Here is a 27,629-nt window from a genome sequence, read left to right as displayed (position 1 = left end):
GACTGGGCTGGCAGTACACACTGTGTCAGTGTGTGTGTGTGTACACTGGAACTGGGCTGGCAGTACAAACTGTTTCAGTGTGTGTGTGTACACCAGGACTGGGCTGGCAGTACATGCTGTGTCAGTGTGTGTGTGTACACACCGGGACTGGGCTGGCAGTACACGCTCTGTCTGTGTGTGTGTATACACACCGGGACTGGGCTGGCAGTATACACTGTGTCAGTGTGTGTGTGTGTACACTGGAACTGGGCTGGCAGTACAAACTGTTTCAGTGTGTGTGTGTACACCGAGACTGGGCTGGCAGTACACGCTGTGTCAGTGTGTGTGTGTACACCGAGACTGGGCTGGCAGTACACACTGTGTCAGTGTGTGTGTACAACCCAGGACTGGGCTGGCAGTACATGCTGTGTCAGTGTGTGTGTGTGTACACACCGGGACTGGGCTGGCAGTACACGCTCTGTCTGTGTGTGTGTGTATACACACCGGGACTGGGCTGGCAGTACACGCTGTGTCTGTGTGTGTGTGTGTGTGTGTACACCCCAGGACTGGGCTGGCAGTACACACTGCGTCAGTGTGTGTGTGTGTGTACACACTGGGACTGGGCTGGCAGTACACACTGCGTCAGTGTGTGTGTGTACACACCGGGACTGGGCTGGCAGTACACGCTGTGTCTGTGTGTGTGTGTGTACACACCGGGACTGGGCTGGCAGTACACGCTGTGTCTGTGTGTGTGTGTGTGTACACTGGAACTGGGCTGGCAGTACAATCTGTTTCAGTGTGTGTGTGTACCCCCCAGGACTGGGCTGGCAGTACACGCTGTGTGTGTGTATACACACCGGGACTGGGCTGGCAGTACACGCTGTGTGTGTGTGTGTACACACCGGGACTGGGCTGGCAGTACACGCTGTGTCTGTGTGTGTGTACACACCGGGACTGGGCTGGCAGTACACAGTGTCTGTGTGTGTGTGTGTACACACCGGGACTGGGCTGGCAGTACAAACTGTGTCACTGTGTGTGTGTACACTGGGACTGGGCTGGCAGTACACGCTGTGTCAGTGTGTGTGTGTACACCGAGACTGGGCTGGCAGTACACGCTGTGTCAGTGTGTGTGTACACCGAGACTGGGCTGGCAGTACACGCTGTGTCAGTGTGTGTGTGTACACTGGAACTGTGCTGGCAGTACACGCTGTGTCTGTGTGTGTGTGTGTCTGTATGTGTGTGTACACCCCGGGACTGGCTGGCAGTACACACGGTGTCAGTGCGTGTGTGTGTACACACCGGGACTGGGCTGGCAGTACACGCTGTGTCAGTGTGTGTGTACACACCGGGACTGGGCTGGCAGTACACACTGTGTCAGTGTGTGTGTAAACACCAGGACTGGGCTGGCAGTACACGCTGTGTCAGTGTGTGTGTGTGTACACCGGGACTGGGCTGGCAGTACACACTGTGTCTGTATGTGTGTGTACACCCCGGGACTGGCTGGCAGTACACACGGTGTCAGTGTGTGTGTGTGTGTGTGTGTGTGTGTGTGTATACACACTGGGACTGGGCTGGCAGTACACTCTGTGTCAGTGTGTGTGTACAGACCGGGACTGGGCTGGCAGTACACACTGTGTCTGTGTCAGTGTGTGTGTGTACACCCCAGGACTGGGCTGGCAGTACACACTGCGTCAGTGTGTGTGTGTACACACCGGGACTGGGCTGGCAGTACACGCTGTGTCTGTGTGTGTGTGTACACACCGGGACTGGGCTGGCAGTACACGCTGTGTCTGTGTGTGTGTGTGTACACTGGAACTGGGCTGGCAGTACAAACTGTTTCAGTGTGTGTGTGTACACCGAGACTGGGCTGGCAGTACACGCTGTGTCAGTGTGTGTGTGTGTACACCGAGACTGGGCTGGCAGTACACACTGTGTCAGTGTGTGTGTACAACCCAGGACTGGCTGGCAGTACACACTGTGTCAGTGTGTGTGTGTACACACCGGGACTGGGCTGGCAGTATACACTGCGTCAGTGTGTGTGTGTACACACCGGGACTGGGCTGGCAGTACACGCTTAGTCTGTGTGTGTGTATACACACCGGGACTGGGCTGGCAGTACACGCTGTGTCTGTGTGTGTGTGTATACACACCGGGACTGGGCTGGCAGTACACGCTGTGTCAATGTGTGTGTGTACACACCAGGACTGGGCTGGCAGTACACACTGTGTCAGTGTGTGTGTGTGTACACCGAGACTGGGCTGGCAGTACACACTGTGTCAGTGTGTGTGTACAACCGAGGACTGGGCTGGCAGTACACGCTGTGTCAGTGTCCGTGTGTGTGTACACCCCAGGACTGGGCTGGCAGTACACACTGTGTCAGTGTGTGTGCGCTCACACCGGGACTGGGCTGGCAGTACACACTGTGTCAGTGTGTGTACGCACTGTGTCAGCGTGTGCGCGTACGTGCACTGGGACTGGGCTGGCAGCGCACGCTGTGTCCACTCATCGTCTTTGAGTTCAACAACTCTGAACCCCAAGTTAAATTAGAGTTTCGCTCTGACAAGAGCCCCCTAATGTGTTATGGACCTGGCCAGAACCCCACAAAATATTTTAAGAAGGTATCCTGGACTGTAACTTTTTCTTATTTTAAAGACAGATGTGACGTGAGTATTCCAGGTGTGACATCAAATCCTTCGGCTTTAAACAAAACAGATATTTTTAAACATTACAGTTGGAATGCGAACAAAAGAAAACAAAATTTGGACTAACTTAACTATTGGAAAATGTTACTGAACCGATAAAGTAATTATTACTAATGATCAGTTCCAATACATCAATATCCCACAAACACACTGCTTGTCGAAAAGGTAAATCCAAACCCAGATTCTTACAGGCAGGAGGGAGCATCATAAAGAGAGAGATTTCAGAGAAAGTCAGAGGAGTTCTTTACTGAAGCTTGTGACTCTCCTGGAATCACACACCTTGTGACTGCAAAAGCTAAAACAAACTAGAAAACGCCTGAACTGGGAGAACTCCCCTTCAATTGTTAAACCAGCCTTTTCCGAGACTCTTCGGCACCTCTGCCTTTATGACCTCACCTCCAAAAAACACAAGGTCCAAATAACCATTTTAAATTGACAGCATCGTCACACCGCTATTCGATAAAATAGTGGCTGTTCTGATTATTCCACATTTCTACCAACCCCCAATAATTTTTCACCTCCTTGCTCATGAAGAAACAAATACCTAAAGCTAGGACTTATTGTAAAGCTAAGGCCAACTCTCACTGCATTTTGAACAACATTGTAGGATCATGAGAAGACAGGGCCTCTGTTTACATTTCATCCAAAAGATGCCACGTATCTCATGCTGATCCCTTCCTCAGTATTGCACTGAACTGTCATCCTATATTCTGTACTCCAGCTGAAATTGAATTCACAACCCTGCTGACTCTGATGTCTCGCTGAGTTAACCTGCTGTAACTGTAACTTACTCCAGTCGGAGCTGAAGTTTGGAAGAAATGTGCAGTTGCATTTCCTCGATTACAATGGGCATGATGCTAAGATTCTCGTGACCAGTCGTGCGCTGAGAGTTCACCACATTGTTCCCTCAACAGAACCCGAATCGAAGAAAAAGAAGAAATTGGTAGCTATCCATCAGGCTCTGAATGTTGACCCAGTGGATGTGGAAACTCTCCGGCAGTCTGCCATTAGTGAGGGTGGGCTCCTGACCGACGAGATCCGCAGGAAAGTCTGGCCAAAGCTGCTGAATGTAAATGTTTACAAATTACCTCCAAAACCAGGTATGGTGGCAATGAGGATAACTGCTGGATTTATTCCTTTATCGGCAAGCCTCAGCTGTAGCTATTTAATCCATTTCCCTATTCACCTCCTGCTTTGTGTTTGCATTGTTTTTTAGTGAATTTTTTGTTTAAGTTGGGTAATGGAAAAAAGGCGGCCATTCAGCACCTTGAACTGTTCTGTCATTCAGTCAAATCATGGCTAATCTGTAACTTAACTCCATTTAACTTCCTTATAATCCTTACTCAAGTAAAATCTGTCACTATCTTCTGAAGTTATCAATTAATCTTTAGCTTCTTGTGGGAGAGTTGCAGATTTCTGCTCCCCGTTGTGTGGGAGGAGAAAAGTGCTTCCTTACATCACCCCAGAACTGTCTGGCTGAAATGTTCTACCCTATTATTTGATACTCATCCACCAGAAGAAGTAGTTCCCCTCTCTCTCGTTGAATCACCTTAAACATTTCATTTAGCTGACCTCTTAATCTTCTACACTTCACACACAGTAACAATTTTAAAATGATGATCTCCCACCAGTGACATTGCAACCTTATTATATAAATTCCTTAATCACAAGATCAATTCCTGTTATCATTTAGAAAATCCTTTTGAAAGTTCCTCCTTTGTCTTTTCTGCTCTAGCAGAAATAGTTCCTGTATCACAAATTTCTCTTTGTGTACTCCTCCCCATTCCCCTCTATTAAAATGACTTAATTAAATGCCAAAACTAATGAGGGTGAAGAGCCAGCACCAGTGACTGTGGTGGATAGAGAGCACTGCACAATGGCACAGACACACAGTAGGTTACGGAATATGTTGTGAAGTTATTTGGCCAGCACGATTGCTGGTCACTGAACACGTTGCGATGAGGCAACTTTCTCTCTCTCCATTCACCTCTCCAACCCACCCCCAAGAGTTTTGCACGCATGAAGAAGAAAATCCCAGCTTTATATTTGAAGCAAAATGCAGTGTGCTGAAATCTGATGTATGCTTGTCTTTTAAGGCAAGGATATAAGGGAAGGCCACAAAGATTACAACCAGGTGCTCATGGATGTGCAACGGTCACTGCGCAGGTTTCCACAAGGTAAGAATTTTTAATGAAATTCAGTTGAGTGCAAATTATAGGGAGGGTAGTTAGTCTGTTGGGATTCAGTCAAAGGGAAAAGGCAGAGAGTATTTAGGTCTATCAGAATTCACTTCAGGGGGAAAGACAGGGAAGTCAATTGGTTCATGTTCTCCAGTAGCTGTGTAAAATTAAATATGTTAGATCTCTCAATCTGGGTTTACATGTCAACCATTGTGTCATTGAGTTGACATTGTTGATTTGTTGGCTGTTTGGATTGTAACTTTTGTGATGAAGACAAACTCTCCTGTAGAAAACTGAATTGAAACAAAGGTGTATGCTGGTTGCTTATTTCAAATTTATTTTGAATCTATTTTTACTCTCAGGCATGAGTTCAGAGGAACGTGGAGTTCTGCAGGAGCAACTGATCAACGTCATCCTCTACGTCTTACAGAGGAACCTACAGCTTCACTATTATCAGGGCTACCATGACATTGTTGTGACATTCCTCCTGGTTGTTGGTGAAAGGATGGCCATTGCACTCATGGAGATACTGTCTTCCCATCATCTCAGGTGAAGAACCACTAATCATGGTTAGCACTGCATACTGAGGCCCATCTATGCTCATCAAATGCCAGTAACTCTTTAATGCTTGCAATGACAGAATTTAAACTGCAGATTTAATGCAGATATAACCTAGATTTGTACAAAATAAAAATGACAACGTTTTTACCTGACAAGTGCATGCGCTCTTAACCTTGACACCATCCACATAAAAGTAGCCCAACTGATTGGCACCTCGTCTGCCGCCTTAAAAATTCACCCCCAGTGAACAGTGACAGTATTGTGAACCATATATAAGCAATTTATTTTTAATATCAGCATGCGTCTAGAGGAACATGAAGTTCTACAGGAACAACTGATCAACATCAGTTTCTGTGTCTTTGAGAGGAACGTACAACTTCACTACTATCAGGGCTATCATAACAGGCAGGTCATGAGGGTTGGATCATCTGATTTGTTAGTGTTCAAGGGCAAGAGAGTGTGCCTTTGTTTGAGGCACGTAAGGGGACCCAGAGGGCAGGAGTGCAGGACCTGCAGCCTTTGCAATTGTCCAACAGATTTGAGGACCTGTCAGCTTGAGAGAGTAAGGGCTGCAGTGGAAAATAACCTAACTGACCATTACAGAGGCATTGCTAGGATGAGGACCTGAATCTTCAAGGTTATAGGACACTTAAGAATGACCGGAAAGTTGGAAAAGATGGAAGGGTGGCTCTGTTAGTTAGTAATATTTGCACAATACAGAAGGTGACTTCAGTTCAGGAAAACAAGAGGTGGAACGGTTTGGGTAGAAATGAGAAATGATAAAATCAAGTCACTTGAGTGGTGGCCCACCCTGCTACAATCGGGTGGCCATAAAGTAACAATAATTAACTTGTCAGAAAGGCTCAGTGATAATAGTCAGAGATTTTTATCGCGATGGGAAAGTAAGATAAACAAAGTTAGCCTCAATGAGTTCATAGAATGTTTTCAGGATAGCTACTTAGAACTGCATGTTGTGGAGCTGACCAGAAAGCAAGCTGGAATATGAGACCTGGAATTGTCTAATGAGAGAGGATTGATTAATTAATGACCTCAGAGTGAAGGTGCCACTATGTAGCAGCTTACCAAAAAGGATACTGAAGGGACTTGACAGGGTAGAGTGGGGGCAGGTCAGACGAGGGGACGTAGTTGCAGAATAAGGCGGTGCTTCTTTAAAAGTGAGATGTGAAGAATGTCTTCTCCCAGAGGGTAGTGCATATCTGGAATTCTCTACCCAAGGGAGTTGTGGAGGCTGGATCACTGGAAGTATTCAAAGAGGAGGAAGATTTTCTTTTAATATTGGGAGGTGGATGGCTATGAGGAGTTGGCAGGAAAGGGGAGATGAGGCCTGTGGCAGATCATCCATGATGGTAGGGTAGGCTTGAGGAGATGACGGGCTTACTCCTGCTCCTATTTCTTGTGTTCTTATTTGGAGGTTGTGAGAGGAACAACCAGAGCTGCCAAAATGAGTGCAGGCAGATAAATTGTGGATAAAGTTTCAGCGTGATACCTGAGGTAGCAAGTAGACGAGTAACAGAATGCATGGTGGTTGCAGGCCTGCATTGTGTGCTTTGTGGTATTGAGTGAAACAAAGGGTAACCCATGGATTTTGCTATGCTACTCCCACAGGGATTTTATGGATCCCACAATGGACAGCACGAAGCACATTCTAAACTACCTAATGCCAGTTCTGCAGCGGGTGAACCCACAGCTCCACGACTTTCTGCAGAGGTGAGCCATCTGTTCTGTTTGCTACCCCTTTAGTGACTTTCCTGTTTGGGTCTTTCTCCATTACTGAAAATGTTCACTGTTGGGGCCCTGCAGGCCATGGCTCCAAGCATTCCTAGTCATTACCATTGCTGTAGTTAGTCTTGTTGCAGTCTCTGTTAGATGCTGTCTAAACTCCAAAACCTAGGTCTCGTCTCCCACTCTGTAACTGGATCCTTGACTTTCTGACCCGTAGACTGTCATCAGTAAGAATAGACAACAACACCTCCTCCTCCACCATAATCATGAACACCAATGTCCCACGAGGCAGCGCACTCAGCCCCCTACTATATTCCTTATACACTCACTGCGTGGCCAAATTCTGCCTCAACTCTATTCACAAGTTTGCTGACAACACCACCATAGTAGGTCAGATCTCAAACAATGACGTGACAGAATACAGGAAAGAGATTGAGTGCTCAGCAGTATGGTGTAAAGGCAACAATCTCTCCATCGATGTCAGCAAAACGAAGGAGCTGGTCATTGACTTTAGAAAGCGGAGTCTAGAGCATTTCCCTATCTGCATCAGTGGTGCTAAGGTGGAGATGGTCACGGGTGCCAGGTTCCTGGGACCAGCAACCTGTCCTGATCCAACCATGTCAGCACGATGGTCAAGAAAACACAACAGTATCTCTACTTTCTCAGGAGGCTAAGGAAATTCAGCATGTCCACAAGGATTCTTACTGATCTTTATAGCTGCACCATAGAAAGCATCCTATGTGGGTGCATCACAGTGAGGGATGGTAACTGCTCTCCCAAGACCACAAGAAACGACAGAGTCGTGAACACAGCCCAGTCCATCATCCATACAACCTGCTGCCTCGGGAGAGCATCCAACAGAATCAAAGGTCCCTCCCACCCAATTATACTCTCCTCCGTCCTCTTCTGTCGGGAAGAAGATATAAAGGTTTGAATATGCGTATGAATAGTTTCAAGAACAGCTTCTTCCATGCTGTTATCAGGTTTTTGAATAGACTTCTCAAATGTTAATTCTGCACTCTCTCACTGCGTGTTCTCTGTGGCTTTAACACCATATTCTGCATTCTGTTCTGCTCTGGTGCACTTTCTATGGTACGACCTGCTTGTATATCACACCAAACAACACTTTTTGCTGTATTTCGATATATGTGATGACAATCAACCAGTTAATCAGTGACCTGGAGCAACTGAATGTTGGATGAAAATAAAACTGAATTGGTGGTGATGCGTATGGTCAAATAGTTTCCTGATACTTATTCTTCACAGTGATGCAATAGGCAAAGGGTCAGAGGCCATGTATCAAGTAGAAACAATTAAACTGGTTAATCTGAGTTTCTGTCCAAGCACTTCAATACCTGGGATTTGTGTGCCTCGCTACTGGCCTCCTGTGTGGAAACTCAGTACTACAGCTCTATAGGAGACGGTAAGATCTGCAAATGCTGGAGATCAGAGTTGTGTGTGTGTTGCTGGAAAATGAAGGGCTCTGGCCCAAAACATCGCTTCTCCTGCTCCTCGGATGCTGCCTGACTTGCTGTGCTTTTCCAGCAACACGTTCTCACCTACAACTTTATAACCCCATTTGTCACGTTTTTAACGTAAGACATTTTTCCAAGGTTTTCTACAGCAGTCCAATAAGGGACTAAGGAACATGCCAAACTAAACGCAACATTCGGTGAGGTCACAAAAGATTTTGGAAAGAGGTGGCCTTTACACTGTCAGCTGACTTCTAATCAGGAAGTTGTGGAGTTGAGCACAAAGTTCAACGCTGATATTCCAATGCAGTGCTGAGGGATTGCTGGATGCCATCTTCCAGATGAGATAAGGACAGTTGATGTAGTGTTTATGTCTTAGAAGTGATGGCCCAGTGGTATTATCACTTGGCTATTAATCCAGAAATTCAGCTAATGTTCTCAGGACCTGAGTTGGAATCCCACAATGGCAGATGGTGGGATTTGAATTCAGTTTTTTCAAAAATCTGGAATTAAGAATCTACTGATGACCGCAGTGACTGTAGGACCACAGCAATGTGATTGACTGTAAATGCCCTCTGAAATGACTTAGGAAGCCACGTCGTTGTCAGTCACTGCAAAGCCTCAACAAAGAAATGAAACCAGATACCCACCGGGCACTGACCTAGGCATCAGTACAGACCACGGCAGAACAGCCTTGTTGACCCTGCAAAGTCCTCCTTGCCAACATCTGGGGCTAGTGCCAAAATTGGGAGAGCTGTCTCGCAGATTAGTAGCGTAACAGCCTAACATTATCTGTAGGTATGACAATGATCCAGACACCATCATTAGTATCTCAAGACACGTTCTGTCCCACTGGCAGCAGAGCTGATGGCACAGTGATATACAGTTGGGAGGACTTGCTCTGGATCGGAGATACATCTGTCTATTACTAGTAAAGGTGGCCACCTTCACATTAAAAATGCCCTCCATTGTGTTGTATGGTGCTATTACAGTGCTCAACAGGACAGACTTTAAACAGACTGGACATTCATGAGACCCTGTGGGCCATCAACACCAACAGAATTGTACTCTAGCACAACCTGCAATCTTATAGCCCAGTATATCCCCCGCACAACCATTACAATCAAGCCAGCAGATCAACCCTGGCTCAGTGGAGAATGCAGGAGGGCATGCCACGAGTAGCACCAGGCATACTTACAGAAGAGGTGTCAACCTACTGCAGCTTCCAAACAGGGCTATTTGTGTGTCAAACAGTATAAGCAGCAAGTGATAGAGTCTAGATTAGAGTGGTGCTGGAACTGCACAACTGGTCAGGCAGGCTGTTCCTGATGAAGGGCTTTTGCCCGAAACGTCGATTTTCCTACTTCTTGGATGCTGTCTGACCTGCTGTGCATTTCCCACACCACTCTAATCTAGATTCTGGTTTCCAGCATCTGCAGTTCTCACGTTTGCTTAAGTGATAGACAGAGCTTTGCCATCCTGCGAAATCCAGTCATGAATGGTGGTGGATAATTAAACAATATACTGGAGAAGGAGGTTCCACAAATATGCCATCCTCAGTAATGGAACAGCCCAGCACATCAGTGCAAAGAAATAAGGCTGAATCACTTGCAGGAGTCTTCAGTCAGAAGCGCTGAGTGAGTGATCCATCTCGGCCTCTTTCTGTGGTCCCGAACATCACAATGACCAGTCTTCAGCCAATTCGATTCACTCCACATGAAGAAATAATTGGAGGCACTGGATACTGCAAAGGTTAGGGTCCTGACAACATTCCAGCAATAATACTGAACACTTGTGCACCAGAACCTGCCACACCTCGAGCCAAGCTGTTCCAGTACATTTACAAAATTGACACCTACCCAACAAATATGGAAAATTGCCCAGGTATGTCCTGTACACACAAAGCATGCTAAATATTTCTATGGCACTGGGCATATCCAACTTGACCAATTACCACTCCATCAGTCTACTCTCAATCATCAGTAAAACAATGAGGGCAGCATGGTGGCTCAGTGGTTAGTGTTGCAACATCACAGCACCAGGGACCAGAGTTGATTGCAGCCACTGACCATCTTCAATAAGGGACAATGTAACACCACCCCTTGACATTCAATGGTGCTATCGTCATTGTTAACGTTCTTAGGGGTCACCATTGACCAGAAACTCAACTGGACTCACCACGGTAGCTACAAGAGCAGGTCAGAGGCTAGGAATAATGTGCCTAGTAACTCACCAGCTAGCTGTCCTTCGCCTGTCTGTCATCTACAGGGCACAAGTCAGGAGTATGATGGAATATTCCTCAGTAACATTCAAGAAGCTTGATGTCATATCCACAGCATACATTCCCTCCACCAATGGTCAGTAGCAGCAATGTGTACATCTACAAGATGCACTGTAGAAATTCACCAAAGATCCTCAGACAGCACCTTCCAAGCCCACAAACACTTCCATCTAGAAGGACAAGGGCAGCAAATATGAAGGAACACCATCACTTGCAAGTTCTTCACCAAGCCACTCACCATCCTAATTTGGAAATATACCACTTCTCCATCAATGTCACTGGGTCAAAATCCTGTAATTCCCTGCCTAAGGGCAGTGTGGGCCACCCTACATTGTAGCCTGTAGTGATTCAAGAAGGCAGCTCTCCACCACCTCAAAGGCAACGAGGGATGGGCAATAAATGTTGGCCTAGCCAGTGATGCTCACATCCCCTGAGTGAATTTAAAAAAAAGGACCAGTAATCCAGAACACCTTAAAAAGGTTCTGGGAGCGTGGATTAGAATCCTTCTGAGGTAGATAGTGAAATTCAAATTCAATAAAAATCTGCAATGTGGCCTAATAGTGATCAAGTAACAATGTGGACTGTCGTAAAAACTGAACTGGTTCACTAATGTCCCTTTTAGAGAAGGAAATTTGGATTCCTTACCCAGTCTGGCTTATGTGTAACTCCAGACCCACTGCAATGTGGTTAACTCCTAATTGCTCTTGAAATGCTTGAACAGCCATTCAGTTCAAGGTCACTGTTGGGTTCCTTCCAAGACTGGCGAACAGGAGCGAGATGGAGATCGGGCAGGAGTCTTAAAAGTTGTCTTGATTGAAAACATTTCTTAGTACATCTTTAAACCTAAGTTAAAATTTACTGTGAGTAGACATGCTTTTTTAAACAGAGTTGCAACCGAAGCTTGTTTATGCAGTTCTGTATCTGTCCCTACAACGATAAACAGACATTTACTTTACAGAATATTTACTTATTATATCTCTCTTACACAGTTAGCATGACTCACCCAGGCCTGACAGCATTTGCTGTCACACGCCACTTGAGTCATCCGAGATACCTTCAGATATTGCCACAGTCACTTAGGGAGGGGCATGAAATGCTGGCTTAACCATTAACAGCCAAGTCCTATACTCTCTCAAATGAACCTAAAATATTCCAAAGCACTGATCTGAAGAGGCACAGTAGGGAATCCTCCCGGTGTCCTGGACTAGAGTTACTCCTCACAATGTGACAAAGACAGATGATCTGGTCATTATCTGGTCTAGGAGATTGTAAGAATTTGAAGCAGTGAATTGGGAGGATTGATTGGGCTGGAAATAATTTAAGGGTGGGCACAGTAAAAGGCCACGAGGGATTTAAAGACAAAAATGAGAATTTTTAGATAGTGTTGGGAACAGGAAGTTCATGTAGATTTGTGTGTACTGGGTGAAGAATCTACAAGATTTGCTGTGCTAATAGGAAATTGGTGGATTTTTAGATGGAGTTTGGTACTGGCTGTGTGAAGGATACAAGGTCGGCGAGTATTGAAATAGTCGAATCAGATGTCCACAGAAAAAGCATGTATTCTGTAGCATTTCCACAACCTCATGCTATTCTAAATTGTTTTGCAAGAAATGAATTGCTTTGGAGCATTTGTTATAATGCAAGTAATGTATCTTGAACTGAATCCATGAAAAGTACAGAAATGACCTTGACAATTTTCACAATATAGCTACTGGACCAGGTTAGTAATAAATGATGTTCAGGAGCATGTGCTCAGCTCTCCCTAAGGGCTCAGTGGTAAATGTATCACCTGGTCTTGTACATGGGAAGTCCAGAGGTTCCAAACATTGCCTTTTCTGTGTAGGTGGATCTCCACCATCTGATCAGCAGTGAATGTACTCAGTCCGCTTCTGTGTTCCTGTGCTCAGGAGGATGTACAGCCACATCGGTGAGCATTTGTGAATATCAAGTGGGATTTTAAAAAAAATTATTGAACAGGATGCATTTGACTGATATAAAGTTTCCACTGCTTACACTGTAGTTAGCTTGGACATTTGCCAATTGATGTAAAATTATAAAAGTACCGCTTAGAATGTGTTGAGCATACCAGCTATTTCAGGCAAATCAGTAAGTTTATTGCACCTTGTTGGAGTAATATATTTAAATACTAGGGCTGGTGTGGTGCAGTGGTAATGCCCCTACCTTTGAACCAGGAAGCTCAGGTTCAAGAACTACCTGTTTCAGGAATCGTGTCATAACATGTCTGCACAGGTGGATTAAAAATATCTATTTATGTTTGTTTTGAACTGATGGATTTCTCGTTTGTAAGCACCCACTCAGAACTTGAATCATACCCGTGATTCAAATAAAATATCCTGTCTCTCCTGTATTTTATCAGTTTCTGATTCTTCAGCTATACAGGCCATCTAATGTTTTCTACATTATATTTTAATAACAGTAATTATGGGGAGAGGGGCAATGTTACAGGAATCCAGTCAACCATTTGTTCCCATTCTCTGTGTTTCTAAAAGACCGGACATTGTTGGGGAAGGGTGTTACTAAGTTTCTAAATTTATTCACTTGTGAAATTTCCTTTCCCTGCAAAGAATGTTTCATCACTGAATAATCGGAGTAACAACACCAGTAAGAGGTGCTAATGTTTGAATAAATCATCTTGGCCTGAGGGATAAAACCCCACTCCAGAGATTTGAGCTGATCAATACAGATGAGACATTAAACCTAGACTTGTCAGTTTGTGAAAGTGCAAAAGATATCTCATGAAATCATTCAAAGAATAATGTGTGTCTTTGTAACCACAGTTCCCTTGACCAAATGCATGAAGGCAAACTCACTGCCCTATTATCTGATTCAGTTTCCAGGACCTAGCAATGTTGCAACTGGCTGCCGCACTTATCTCGATGGGAACAGTAAATACAGCTGAAAAATAATGCATTGTGTCTGAAGGACTTTGGAGACCTGAGGATGTGAAAAGCGCTATATAAATTAATTCTATTTTGTTTCTTTTGGATGAAAATAATTGCTTTGGCTCAATCTGTCTTGTGCCTCATTTAGGGCTGAGGTTGGCACCATCTTTGCCCTGAGCTGGCTGATCACCTGGTATGGTCACGTCCTCTCCAAGTTTCGCCATACTGTCAGGCTGTACGACTTCTTTCTGGCAAGTCACCCGTTGATGCCAGTCTACGTTGCGGCAGCGGTATGTATCATTCCATGCCCACTTCTCTTCCTAAGCACTTAGTCTGGTACTTCACTGCCCCTTGTTCTCAATGAATCTATAGACTAAAACAGACCATTTAGCCCAGTTAGTCAATTCTAGAGTTTATGCTGTATGCAAACTTCCTCCTGCCAGTCTTCATGTGACCTCATTTGGAAAGGATACTGTTGTTTCTTTCTCCCTTGTGTACTTATGTAACAATGATTGTGTCCCACTGTTCCACAAGCCATCACAAAATGTATACAATCCCAAAGAGACCACCAAAATGACGAATTTGTCTGACTTGATAGTATTTAGGACAAACATATTTCACCCTAGGTTTCATTGTTAACAATAAGATCAGTACTTACTGTAGGGCACCTAACTTTAGAAATTCTTTATTTTCTATACTTCTGTTAATCAAGTGTGACGTGATAAGAGTAAAAGCCCAGTAGGTGTGAAACCATCACTAAGATTGACCAGATGAGGAGCCCTGGTACAATTCCGAATCAGCTGATGTACTGGCACTGGCTTTAAATGACATCAAACTTGGTCACAGCAGCCATAGTTTCAAAAGGGAAAATGTAGACAGGGTTACCACTTTACATCACAACTAAGTAGTTCCTGCAGCAAAGTGAATGCTATATATGAACAGAACTGGACTTGACTTTAGTTCCTCTCATCCAAAAAATAATTGTTATTTGGTCAAGTACTTTTGTAGAAGAGCACAGCTTCGGGGTTTTCTTTACCCCTGGCTTGTGGAGAGGATAAAACATGCCAGGCTCATTGGACCAAATGGCCTGTTTCCATGCAGCAACCTCGGATGTAAGAGCAGGAAGAATGGTGAAGCATCTCTATCTGCTGCATGATTAACGAACCAGGGTTCACTAGTTCAAATCGGCTGTTTGGCATGAAAATCTAGCTGGTTCATGAATGAACTTTAGGAGAAACAAACCTGGCACCTTTACCTGGTGTGGCCTACATGTGACTCCGGTTCCACATTGCAATGTTAAGCATCAGACATGTAGTGGTACAGCATTGTATAATCAATAATTATTGCAAGAAAGCCCACCATCATCATCCCTAATGAGGGCACTAAATATGACCTTACTGGCATCACCCACAACCCAAGAACACATGGGATGGTTGAGGGACAAAAACATTGATTTGGATAATTGGGAATGAAATCTGTCAGGGCTGCCTCTTAGCCAGAGGGTGGAAATTGGTGTCTGTTTATCGACATGAGTGGAGATGGGTGGTTGAGGAGGCAGGAAAATCTTGCAATCATGAAACCCGCTGGATGCTGTAGGCTGCCGGATGGAGCTAAGAATCTCTCCAACTGTGCGAACAAAGATGAGCTGTATAGTTGTCTTTATCCATAATGATTTACGAAACACAACCCAAGCCCATGATGATTGGAACTTGAGAGCTCCTGGTTACCTTTCTTAAGTGACCCAGTGGGAATTCAGGCATATTATGGAGGACAAAGTGTGGTGATTATGAAAGCACAGCCATGAAGATGACTGACTTGACTGCCTTGTTTCAGATTGTACTACACAGGGAGGAAGAAGTAATGAAATGTGACTGTGACATGGCCAGTGTCCATCAATTACTGTCCAAGATACCGCAGGATCTTCCTTACGAGACACTGATCATCAAAGCAGAGGAGCTATTTTCCCACCATCCACCCCCTGAGCTTGCAAAACAAGCAGCACTGCAGCTACGCAAAAGGCAAGGCAATTTTTATCAGCTTATGAATGTTTGAATCTCAATCAAATTCCGTATCCTTTTGAGTCCCTTCAAAATCAAGTTTAATATCAGAGTTGAAGAAAAGATACACAACTGCTCAAAGATGGGCGGCAGGTCAGAAGATTGGACAAAACAGAAAAAACAGCTAAGATTGACTAAAAGGCTAGTAAGCAGGGAAAATTAGAGCATGCAATAAAGGTATGTGGGAATCTAAAACAATTATTATTATAGATAGTTAAACAGGAAAAAAGTAAACTACGTGAGTTTGCCCTTTCGAAGTGAGTCTGTAGAATTAATAATGGAAAATAAGGAGGAGCCAGATGAACTGAGCAGGTCTTCACTTTAGGGAATACAAGTAACATCCCAGAAATGAATGTAAATCAGGAAATGGCGGGAGGAGCATCAGAAAATTCCATTCATCAGATAAGGGATGCCAAAAAAATAGTTGGAACTGCAGAATTACAACTCCCCTTGCCCAGACTGACTCTATCCTAGGGATTTAGATGAAAAGTTTATAATGTAGAAAAATGCAAAATTGTCCACTTTGGCAGGAAGAATGGAAAAATAAAGTATATTATCTAAATACTGAAAGATTGTAGAGCTGTAAGATCCAGAGGGATATGGTTGCTGTCATGCATGAGTAACAAAGGCTTATGCAGGTATAGAAAGTAACCAGGAAAGTATTTATTGGGAGGAGGTTACATACAGAAGTTGGAGGCTATGCTTTAATTAGAGGACATTGGATAGACTATATCTGGTGTTCTGTGTATAATATTCATTTCCTTATGTCAGAAAGGATGGAAATAGAAGTAGAATGTTTATTTGACTAATACATGGAGTAGACAGGAACGTTGGGCAGGCTAGGCTTGTGTCCATGCAGCATAGGAGAGAGCTTGATTCAAACTTATTATGAGGGGTCTTGACAGAATATGTGAGGAAAGAATGTTTTGCTTATGGGAGAAAATAGAAATAGGGGTCCCTGATATCAAAGTAAGACATTGCCCATTAAAGATAGAGATCAGGCAAAATGTTTTCTTGGAGGTTCGTGAGTCTTTGGAGCTCTTTTTCTGAAAAGGTAGAAGCAGAGGTTTTGATAAATTGCTGATGAGCAAGGGGATGAAAGATGATCACAGGTAGGTGGGGTAGTCCGATTGGCCACAATTGAATGAATGTTACAGGTGGCCCAATGGACCAAATAGAGTCATAGAGATGTACAGTATGGAAACAGAGCCTTCGGTCCAACCCGTCCATGCCGAGCAGATATCCCAACCCAATTTAGTCCCACCTACCAGCACCCGGTCCATATCCCTCCAAACCCTTCCTATTCATATACCCATCCAAATGCCTCTTAAATGTTGCAATTGTACCAGCCTTCACCACATCCTCTGGCAGCTCATTCCATACCCATACCATCCTCTGTGTGAAAAAGTTGCCCCTTAGGTCTCTTTTATATCTTTTCCCTCTCACCCTAAACCTGTGCCCTCTAGTTCTGGACTCCCCGACCCCAGGGAAAAGATTTTGCCTAGTTACCCTATCTATGCCCCTCATAATTGTGTAAACTTCTATGAGGTCACCCCTCAGCATCCGACGCTCCAGGGAAAACAGCCCCAGCCTGTTCAGCCTCTCCCTATAGCTCAAATCCTCCAAGCCGGGCAACATCCTTGTCAATCTTTTCTGAACCCTTTCAAGTTTCACAACATCTTTCCGATAGGAAGGAAACCAGAATTGCACGCAATATTCCAACAGTGGCCTAACCAATGTCCTGTACAGCCATAACATGACCTCCCAACTCCTGTACTCAATACTCTGACGAATAAAGGAAACTAAATGGCCTATTTCTATGTCCAGTTTTCACCCCACCTCGGTACATCTCTCATCAAAGTCACAAACTGTGTCCTGTGTGACTGTGACAAAGTACACTTTGCCTCCTTGTCCTTTTCAATCTGACTGTGGTATTTGACATGTTTGACTCTATCCCTCCAAATCCTTTCCACAGTCACTCAGATGGGTGGAACAGCTCTTGCCTGATTCTGTTCTGGTATATTTAATCATATCTAGAATGTCACCAGCTATGGCTCCCTGATTCTGAATCATTAATTTTGGTGTCCCTTTGACCTTCTCTTGTTTTTTGTGTCCTGGCCCATATTTCTCCTTCTACCTACATCACAGACAAAACCATCACATTTGTGGGAGCTTGCTGGGTGTAAATTGGTGTTTCGTTTCCTATATTACAACATTGACTACATTTCAATTGCACTTCATTGGCAGTAAAATATTTTGGGATGTTTAGTAGCTGTGAGCAACATTTTATTAAATATCTTTATAATTTCTTATAATTCCAGTCAGGGTACTACTGTCTGACATCAACCTAATTCAATCTTTTAATTTTTTCGTGCAAGCTGATGAAACCCAGCTTTACCTCATCAGTATCTCTCTTGACTTCCCTACTCTTGCTAAATTATGAGATTGCTTATCGAATATCCAATACTGATGAGCAGAAATTTCTGCCAGTTTAGTTTTCGAGGACGAACATCACTGATTTCAGTTCTTATTTCAAACACCCTAGTCACTGACTCAGTCCCTCCCCATATCAGTTGTCTCAGGCTGAGATAGTTTGCTACTTCAGTCTTATAGAACATAGAACAATACAGCGCAGAACAGGCCCTTCGGCCCTCGATGAACTATTCTGAGCTCGTCCCCCTACATTATCCCAAAATCATCCATGTGCTTATCTAAGGATTGTTTAAATCTCCCTAATGCGGCTGAGTTGACTACATTAACGGGTAGGGCATTCCACACCCTTACCACTCGCTGCGTAAAGAACCTGCCTATGACAACTGTCTTAAATCTTATCACCCCTCAGTTTGTAGTAATGTCCCCTCGTACAAGCTGACGTCATCCTCCTAGAAAAAAGACTTTCGCTGTCTGCCCTATCTAATCATCAGATCATCTTGTATTTGTCTCTGAAATGGCCTTATAAACACCTGTCATACTTGCTTCTATCTTCACAACATCACTTCTCTCTGTTCTTGCTTCAGCTCATTTGCTGCTGAAAACTTTCCTTGTACATATCTGTATTACCTCTAGACTTAAACAAGCCAACACAGTCCAAACCACCTCCCTTACTCTTCAGCAAGGTGTTCAGCAAGGTTCTGCATGAACAACTGGTTAGCAAGATTAGATCACATAGAATCCAGGGAGAGCCGGCCATTAGGATACAAAATTGTCTCGAAAGTTGGAAACAGAGCGGGGTTGGAGGAAAAGGTTCATTTTTGGACCTGGAGGCTTGTGACCAGTGGTGTGCTGCAAGGATCGGTGCTGGGTCTGCTGCTTTTAATCATTTGTATAAATAATTTGGATGTGAAGATATGAGGAATGGTTAGTAAGTTTGCACATGACACCAAAAATGGTGGCGTGGACAGTGAAGAAAGTTATGTCAGTAGGGCGGGACCTCGATCAGATGGGCTGAGGAGTGGCAGATAGAGTTTAATTTAGAGTTTAAGAAGGTGTTTAGTACTCTTCACTTTCAAGGTCAGTACATTGAGTGTAGGTATTGGGAGGTCATGTTGTGGCTGTACAGGACGTTGGTTAGGCCACTTTTGGAGTGCTGCTTTCAGTTCTGGTCTGTCTGCTATAGGAACAATGTTGTTAAACTTGAAAGGGTTCAGAAAAGATTGACAAGAATGTTACGGGGTGTTGGAGGGTTTGAGATATAGGGAGAGGCTGAATAGGCTGGGACAATTATCCCAGGAGCATTGGAGGTTGAGGGGTGAATGTACAGATGTTTGTAATAATCATGATGGGCATGGATAGGATGAAGGCTGAGGCCTTTTTCCCAAGGTAACGGAGTCCAAAACTAGAGGGCTTTGGTTTAAGGTGAGTGGGAAAAGATATAAAAGGGACTTAAGGGCCAACGTTTTCATGCAGAGGGTGCTGCATGTATGGAATGAGCTGCCAGAGGAAGTGAGGGAGGCTGGTACAATTGCAACATTTAAAAGGCATCTGGATGGATATATGAATAGGAAGGGTTTAGAGGGATATGGACCAAATGCTGGCAAATGGGACTAGATTAATTTAGGTTTCTGGTTGGCATGATAGGTGGGCTGAAGGGTCTGTTCCATGTTGTCCATCTGTATGGCCCTATAACCAGGGAACACAATTTCAAAATAAAAAACTGAAATGAGGAGAATTTCTTTTCTTGGAAGGTTATTGTGATCTGGAATGCACTGCTGGCAAGGTTAGTGAAAGCAAATTGAAAGATAACTCAAAAGGGAATTGGATAAATAATCATAATAAAAAGAAAAGACGGCTACAGGGAAAAGAGCAAGGTGGAATGAGACTAAGCTCTTCTAAAAAGTTTGAACAGGCTGAATGGCCTCCTGCTGATGTTTTATTTGAGTTTGGAATGCATTTTGTAGATCTAAAGAGGAGGAGTTCATTGCAAGAACCAAAATATTCTGGGAAAGAGCAAAAGTGTAGGCTTGGACATATGTCCAGTGGAATAAGCCTGCTCTAACATGAACAAAGAGTCAATCTCCTGTATCAGTATGTTTGTATATGTATATAGTTAATTTCTAATGAGAAAAGAGTTCGCCCTTCTTTCATCAAAAGTGCTGTCTCCTGCTGGATAGGGATTGACAGGTCTACCAGACAGTGAGTACTGTTACGTCATTGCTTAACTTTGGGTGGTCAATACCTCATGTTGCAAAAACAAGGACACTGGATAACAATCTTTGCCTGTTAAGTCTTTTCTCCTCCTAGTGCAGAAACAAACTGTAGCAACTTCTGGCTGACATCAGCCAATGCAGCAATGTCCAGGGAAGTTGATTGTAATTTTTTTTTGCTCAGGCTATATCAGCACATACTCTAGGGCAGAGTATTGTAATAGGAAAATGAGTTGGATAAGAGCCAGACCACAATGATAGTTCACTTGGCTGATTCAGCCTCTTCATTTATTCAGCTTCATTCACTGCAAGCTTCCTTCATTGTGTTGTTGCCCATTCATTCTCTCTTTTGCCTGAATCTAATCTCCGTATGCACTGCACTACAGCTCACTCCCCTACTGCAGCATTCCTTTCACTGTGTGCTTATAACTGGGACATTGCTGAGCAGTTGGCCTATCGCTGCTGAGTCAGCAGAATAAACTTAGAAAACATTTGTCTCAACCACAGCTTAGTATAAAATACCTCAGTTGTTCGGATTCTGTCCACTGACAGTATCTAATATGTCTGACAGAGGAAGAGAAAGTGATGAAATTTACATTGAGGTGGGGGATTTTGGGAAGCAAATGACAGATCTTCTTCCCTTGCTGGCTTCTACTTTAGAGGTGGGACGTTCAGCAATGACTGATTTAATCAGTGTTAGTAAGTGTTAACAGGCTGTAACTGACATTCCCATTTGACTTGATCTGGCAGGTATCTGGATATTGGGTGCTTGTAATAAAGGGGTGACAATAATCATGGGTGATTTTTAATCTATGCATAAGCCAGAAAAATGAGGTCAGCAACAGTAGCCTCAATAAGCAGTTTATAAAATGATTTTGAGAGAGTTATTTTAGAGCAGCATGTTTTGGAAGTGACTGATTCTGAACAAGGCCTCACACCTACAATTCAGTGTCTGACCTGAGATGCCACCGATGGTATAGTCCTATCACTCTGCCCGATTGTCATGACAGCACAACACTGACATTGACTTTGTAAACACTTTACACACTGTCTAACACTCTTGGTCACCTGCAGAAACTTATTATCTGACACTCCACTCACACCAATTGCATGATATTTTTGATCTCTATGCCCTTGATCTCTCTGCCTATAAACTCTGTGTCCTCTCTTGCTGTACCTGATGAAAGGGCTGCACTCCGAAAGCTTGTGCGATTTCAAGTAAACCTGTTGGACTATAACCTGGTGTCGCGTTTCTTCTGATCTTGTCCATCCCAGTCTGACACTGACACCACCTTGTCAGGATTAATTATTGACCTCCGAATGAAGAAGCCTGTAGGTGGCATTGATCACAATGTGATTGATTTTAACATGTTTGGGAGAAGACCTAGTTTAAAACTAGTACTTTAAACTTTAAGAAGGACAACTACGTGGACACGAAAGTTGAGCTGACTGAAGTGAACTGGTGTATTAGGCTAGACAAATGACCCAGAGACATTAAGAGAATATTTCAGAAAACGCAGAATAAATGTTTTTGTGCAACAAGGAAAAATTCTAAAAGGGAGGACTCAAAATCTGTGCTAAAAGATCACATCAAACATAAGGAAAAAATAAATAACTGCAAAGCTGGGTGTGAATGATTGGTAAGAATATAAACAATGGCATGGTATGACTAAAAGATTAATTAGGAGGGAAATATTAGAGTTGGCCCTCTGGAGAGTGAGCTGGTGGGTCAGAAGTCGATAATAAGGAAATGGCAGATAAAATGAACACATATTTTGCTTCAGTGTCCACTATAGAGGATAGAAAAAAACATTACCAGTGATAGCTGTAAATTCAGAGGTGGAAGCAAGAGTCATAGCAAGACAGCACAAAAACATACTCTTCGGTCCAACCAGTCCATGCTGAAGATAATCTCAACTAAACTAATCCCACCTACCTGCTCCTGGCCCATATCCCTCCAAACCTTTCCTATTGATGTACTTATCCAAATGACTTTTAAGTGTGTGATTGTACCCACATCCACCACTTCCTCAGGAAGTTCATTCTGCACATGAACCACCCTCTGTGTAAAACATTTACCTCATCTCTTTTTTTAAATCGCTCTTCTCTCACCTTAAAAATGTGCCTCCTAGTCTTCAAATCCCCCAGTCTAGGGAAAAGACAACTACCATTAACTCTCTCTATACCTCTCATTTTTTATTTTATAAACTTCTATCAGGTTGCCTGTCAACCTCCTACGCTCCAGTGAAAACCGTCTCAGCCTTTCTTTATAAATCAAACCTTTCATTCCTGGCAACATCTTACAATCATAAGGGATGTAGTATTAAGCAGGAACTACAGGCTGACAGGTCGCTGGGTCCAGGTAGAAGTTGCTAATCAGGTAGCAGATAGGTTGGTGTTAATTTTTAAGGTTCAGGGAAGGTTCCATCAGAGTAGAAAGTATCAAATTTGGCCCCTCTGTTCAAGAAGGAAGGAAGCAGAAAACAAGAAACGATGAGCCAGTTATCTTGATGCCTCTGTGGAGGTGGTGTTAGGCCTGATCATGAAAGAAGTTATACCTGAGCACTTAGAAGAACGCAGAGTAATTGTGAAGAATTGGCATAGTTTAATCAAAGGAAGCTCAAGTTTAACCAATTTGTTGGAGTTCTTTAAAGGAGTAACATGTGCTGTCGATAAAGTGGATCCTGTATATAGGCTATACTTGGATTTCCATAAGGCATTTGTGAAGGTGCCACATCAGGATATTTCAGAAAATGAAGCCCACACTGAGCATGAGCATGGATGTAAGATTGGCTGATTGGCAGAAAACAGAGAGATTAGGGAATCTTTGTCTGATTGGCAGGAAGTGATAAGTGGAATCCTGCAGTGCCGAGGCTTCAACCCTTCTATAATTCACATCAATGACTTAGACGCGGGGAATTAAGGCACGGTGGCTAAATTTGCAGATAACACAGAGATGGATAGGGAGGTATGCATGAAGGACAGATAAGGAAGTTGCAGATGGGTATAAATAGGTTGAATGAGTGGGCAAAAATCTTGCAGATGGAATATATGTGGGAAAATGTGAAATTGTTCACTTCGGCAAGAAGAATGGAAAAAAACTTATTTAAACAGAATGGCTGTGAAGTTCTGATGTGCGGGAGGATTAGGTATTCTTGTGTATGAGTCACAAACTGTTAGTGTGCAGGTACAGCTCATAATCAAGAAAGAAAATAGGATTATCCCCTTTTATTATAAGGAAAATTAAACATAAAGCTAACAATGTTATGCTTCTGACCACATCTTGAACATTCAAAGGTTGAATAGGCTAGGGCTGTTTTCCCTGGAGGGTCGGAGGCTGAGGGGTGACAGATTAGATTAGATTGCATTAGATTACATTACAGTGTGGAAACAGGCCCTTCGGCCCAACAAGTCCACACCGACCCGCCGAAGCGCAACCCACCCATATTCCTCCATTTACCCTTTACCTAACACTACGGGCAATTTAGCATGGCCAATTCACCTGACCTGCACATCTTTGGACTGTGGGAGGAAACCGGAGCACCCGGAGGAAACCCCGCAGACACTGGGAGAACGTGCAAACTCCACACAGTCAGTTGCCTGAGGCGGGAATTGAACCCGGGTCTCTGGCGCTGTGAGGCAGCAGTGCTAACCACTGTGCCACCGTGCCACCCAATTAGAGGTCTATAAAATCATGAGGGGCATGGATAGGATAAATAGATAAAGTCTTTTCCCTGGGGTGGGGGAGGCCAGAACTAGAGGGCATAGGTTTAGGGTGAAAGGGGAAAGATATAAAAGAGACCTCAAGGGCAACGTTTTCACTCAGAGGGTGGTACGGATATGGAATGAGTTGCCAGAGGAAGTGGTGGAGGCTGGTACAATTACAACATTTAAGAGGCATTTGAATGAGTATATGAATAGGAAAGGTTTGGAGGGATATGGGCCAGGTGCTGGCAGGTAGGACTAGATTGGGTTGGGATATCTGTCAGCATGGACAGGTTGGACCGAAGGGTCTGTTTCTGTGCTGTACATCTCTGACTCTATTTGAAGTGATTCAGAGAATGTTTACAGATTGGTACAAGCGATGAACTTATGAGAAATGTTTTGAGGTTCGGTTGGACAGGTTAGGCTTGTTTTCATTGGTGTTTAGAAGAGGGGGTTTGGATGTGATGACTTGACTGAAGTATATCTGATCACAAATGGTTTTGACAGGATGGATGTAAGACCATAAAGTGTGGGACCACAAGTAGCTCTTTGCTTTCATTTTCCATCAAGTCTGCTTGCTCTGCCATTCAAGCGATCATGTTTGATCTGATAATCCTCAACTTCACTTTCATGCCTCGCCACCCCCAAAAATCTTGATTTCCTTAATGGTTAGAAATTTGTCTGTTTCAGCATTAAATATAGTTAATGATCCAGCTTTGACAGTCCTGTGTGGTAAAGAATTCCACAGATTCACAACTGTCTTTTTCCTCTGGGGCCGATCTAGAATTAATGAACAATAAATTCAAATCAGCACTGACTGTTTAAGGATGGAGTTGAGAGTTTGGTGCTGGAAAAGCACAGCAAGTCGGGCAGCATCCAAGGAGCAGGAGTATCGACGTTTCAGGCATAAACCCTTGAACAGGAATGAGGCTTGTGGGCTGGGGGGACTGAGACATAAATGGGAGGGGGATGGGGTTAGGGGGGGAAGGGAGCTGAGAATGCAATAGGTCGATGAAGGTGATAGGTCAGAGAGGAGGGTGGAACGGATAGTTGGGAAAGGTGATGGACAGGTCAGCAGGGTGGTGCAGAGTTGGAGGCTTGGGATTGGGAAAATGTGGGGGGAGGGGAAATGAGGAAACCGTTGAAATCCACATTTATCACGTGTGGTTGCAGGGTCCCAAGGTGGAATATGAGGCGTTCTTCCTCCAGGTGTCAGGTGGTAACGGTTTGGCAGTAGAGGAGGCTCAGGAACTGCATATCCGTGACGGAGTGGGAGGGGGAGAGTTGAAGTGTTCAGCCACGGGGCAGTGGGGTTGGTTGGTGCAGGTGTCTCAGAGATGTTCTCTGAAACGATCTGCAAGTAGGCGTCCTGTCTCCCCAGTGTAGAGGAGACCACATCGGGTGCAATGGATACAGTACATTGGTAGAGGTACAGGTAAATTTCTGTCAGATGTGGACGGATTCTTTGGGGCCTTGGACAAAGGTGAAGGGTGTGGTGTGGGCACAGGTTTTACACTTCCTGCAATGGCAGCGAAAGGTGCCAGGAGTGGGGTGTGGACTTGACAAGGGAGTCGCGGTGGGAATGGTCACTCCAGAATGCTGGTAGTGGTGTGGAGGGAAATATATCTCTGGTGGTGGGGTCCGTTTGTAGGTGGTGGAAGTGGCGGAGGATGATGCGATGTATGCAGAAGTTGTCGTAGAATCCTACAACACGGAAATGGGCTTTTTAAAAAGTTCAAACTGATCCATGCTGATCAAAATGTCTGTCCATGCCAACCCCATTTCCCTGCACTTCGCCCATATCCTTCTAATCCTTTCCTATCCATGTATTTGTGCAAATGCCTTTTAAATATTGTTAATGTACCTACCTCAACCACTTCTGCTGGCAGCTCATTCCATGTGCGTGCCACCCTCTGTGTAAAAAATGCTGCCCCTCAGGTTCCCTTTTATTCTTTCCCTTCTAACCTTAAACTGATGTCTTCCATTCCCCAACCCTGTGTAAAAGACTAAGTGCATTCACCCTATCCATGCCTCTCTTGATCATCTTCACTTCTATAAGAATCCACCCTCAGCCTCTTCCGCTCGAAAGAATAAAACCCTAGTTTGTCCAACTGCTCCCTATAACTTGCACCATTGAGTCCAGACAACATCCTCGGCACTCTTTTCAGTTTAGTAACATCCTTCCTATAACAAGGTGACCAAAACTGAACACAATACTCCAAGTGTGGCCTCACCAATGTCCTTTATAACTGCAACAGAACTTCACTGCCCTGTCCACCAGTGACTCCACTTTCAGAGAACTGTGAACCTGAACTCCAAGAATCCTCTGTTCTACTACACTCCTTAAAGCCTACCATTCACCGTGAAACTCCTGCCTTGGTTTGACTTTCCAAAGTACAAGACCTCACACTTATCTATATTAAACTCCATTTACCATTTCTCAGCCCACTTCCCCAGCTGATCAAGGTCCTGCTGCAATTTCTGATAGCCTTCCTCACTCTCCACGATACCACCGATTTCAGTGTCATCAGCAAACTTACTAATTATGCCTTGTATGTTCTCATCCAAATAATTGATGTCGATAACAAACAGTAATGGGCCAGCACTAGTCCCTGAGGCACTCCACGAGTCACAGACCTCCATTCTGACAAGCAACCTTCTACTATTACCCTCTGTTTCCTATCATCAAACCAATTTTGATTCCAATTTACCAGCTTTCCCTGGACTCCATGCTATCTAACCTTCCAGAGCAGCCTACCATGTGGAACCTTATCAAAGGCCTTACTGAAATCCATGTAGACTATATCTACCACCCTGCCCTTGTCAACCTTCCTGGTCACTTCATCTAAGAACTCTTAACAAATTTGTGAGGCACGATCTCCCATTCACAAAGCCATGCTGACTATACGTACTGAAACCCTGTCTTTCCATATACTTGTATATCTTATCTCTCAATCTTCTCAAGTAATTTACCTACCACACATGTTAAGCTTACTGGGCTATACTTCCCAGGCTTTTCTTTGCAGCCTTTGAATAATGACACAACGTTTGCTATCCTGCAGTCTTCTGGGACCTCACCCATGGCTAACAATGATGCAGAAATATCAGCCAGGGCCACGGCAATTTCTTCTTTAGAACATAGAACAATACAGCACAGAACAGGCCCTTCGGCCCACGATGTTGTGCCGAACATTTGTCCTAGCTTAAGCACCCATCCATGTACCTATCCGATTGCCGCTTAAAGGTCACCAAAGATTCTGACGCTACCACTCCCACAGGCAGCGCATTCCATGCCCCCACCACTCTCTGGGTAAAGAACCCACCCCTGACATCTCCCCTATACCTTCCACCCTTCACCTTAAATTTATGTCCCCTTGTAAAACTCTGTTGCACCCGGGGAAAA

At 44.1% G+C, this 27,629-nt stretch overlaps 1 protein-coding gene across 3 annotated transcripts in view; it reads left to right on the top strand.

Annotated features, from left to right (window-relative positions):
* Nucleotides 1–27,629, top strand: part of zgc:63863 (uncharacterized protein LOC393372 homolog) — a 44,642-nt gene that overhangs the window by 1,469 nt on the left and 15,544 nt on the right. For all 3 annotated transcript variants that reach the window (XR_006311764.1, XR_006311765.1, XM_043690940.1), the window contains exons 2-7: nucleotides 3,596–3,781; nucleotides 4,778–4,858; nucleotides 5,224–5,410; nucleotides 7,049–7,150; nucleotides 13,970–14,111; nucleotides 15,655–15,839. Coding sequence is in view for 1 of the 3 variants with exons in the window: in XM_043690940.1 (XP_043546875.1) it covers nucleotides 3,596–3,781; nucleotides 4,778–4,858; nucleotides 5,224–5,410; nucleotides 7,049–7,150; nucleotides 13,970–14,111; nucleotides 15,655–15,839 (883 nt within the window). In the remaining 2 variants the exon portion in view is untranslated. The remainder of the gene's footprint in view (nucleotides 1–3,595; nucleotides 3,782–4,777; nucleotides 4,859–5,223; nucleotides 5,411–7,048; nucleotides 7,151–13,969; nucleotides 14,112–15,654; nucleotides 15,840–27,629) is intronic.

Source organism: Chiloscyllium plagiosum, chromosome 5 (genome assembly GCF_004010195.1).
Source record: "Chiloscyllium plagiosum isolate BGI_BamShark_2017 chromosome 5, ASM401019v2, whole genome shotgun sequence".
In the NCBI taxonomy this organism is placed as follows: Eukaryota; Metazoa; Chordata; class Chondrichthyes; order Orectolobiformes; family Hemiscylliidae; genus Chiloscyllium; species Chiloscyllium plagiosum.
Note: the sequence above shows the minus strand (reverse complement) of the source record. Positions and strands in the feature narration are given on the sequence as shown.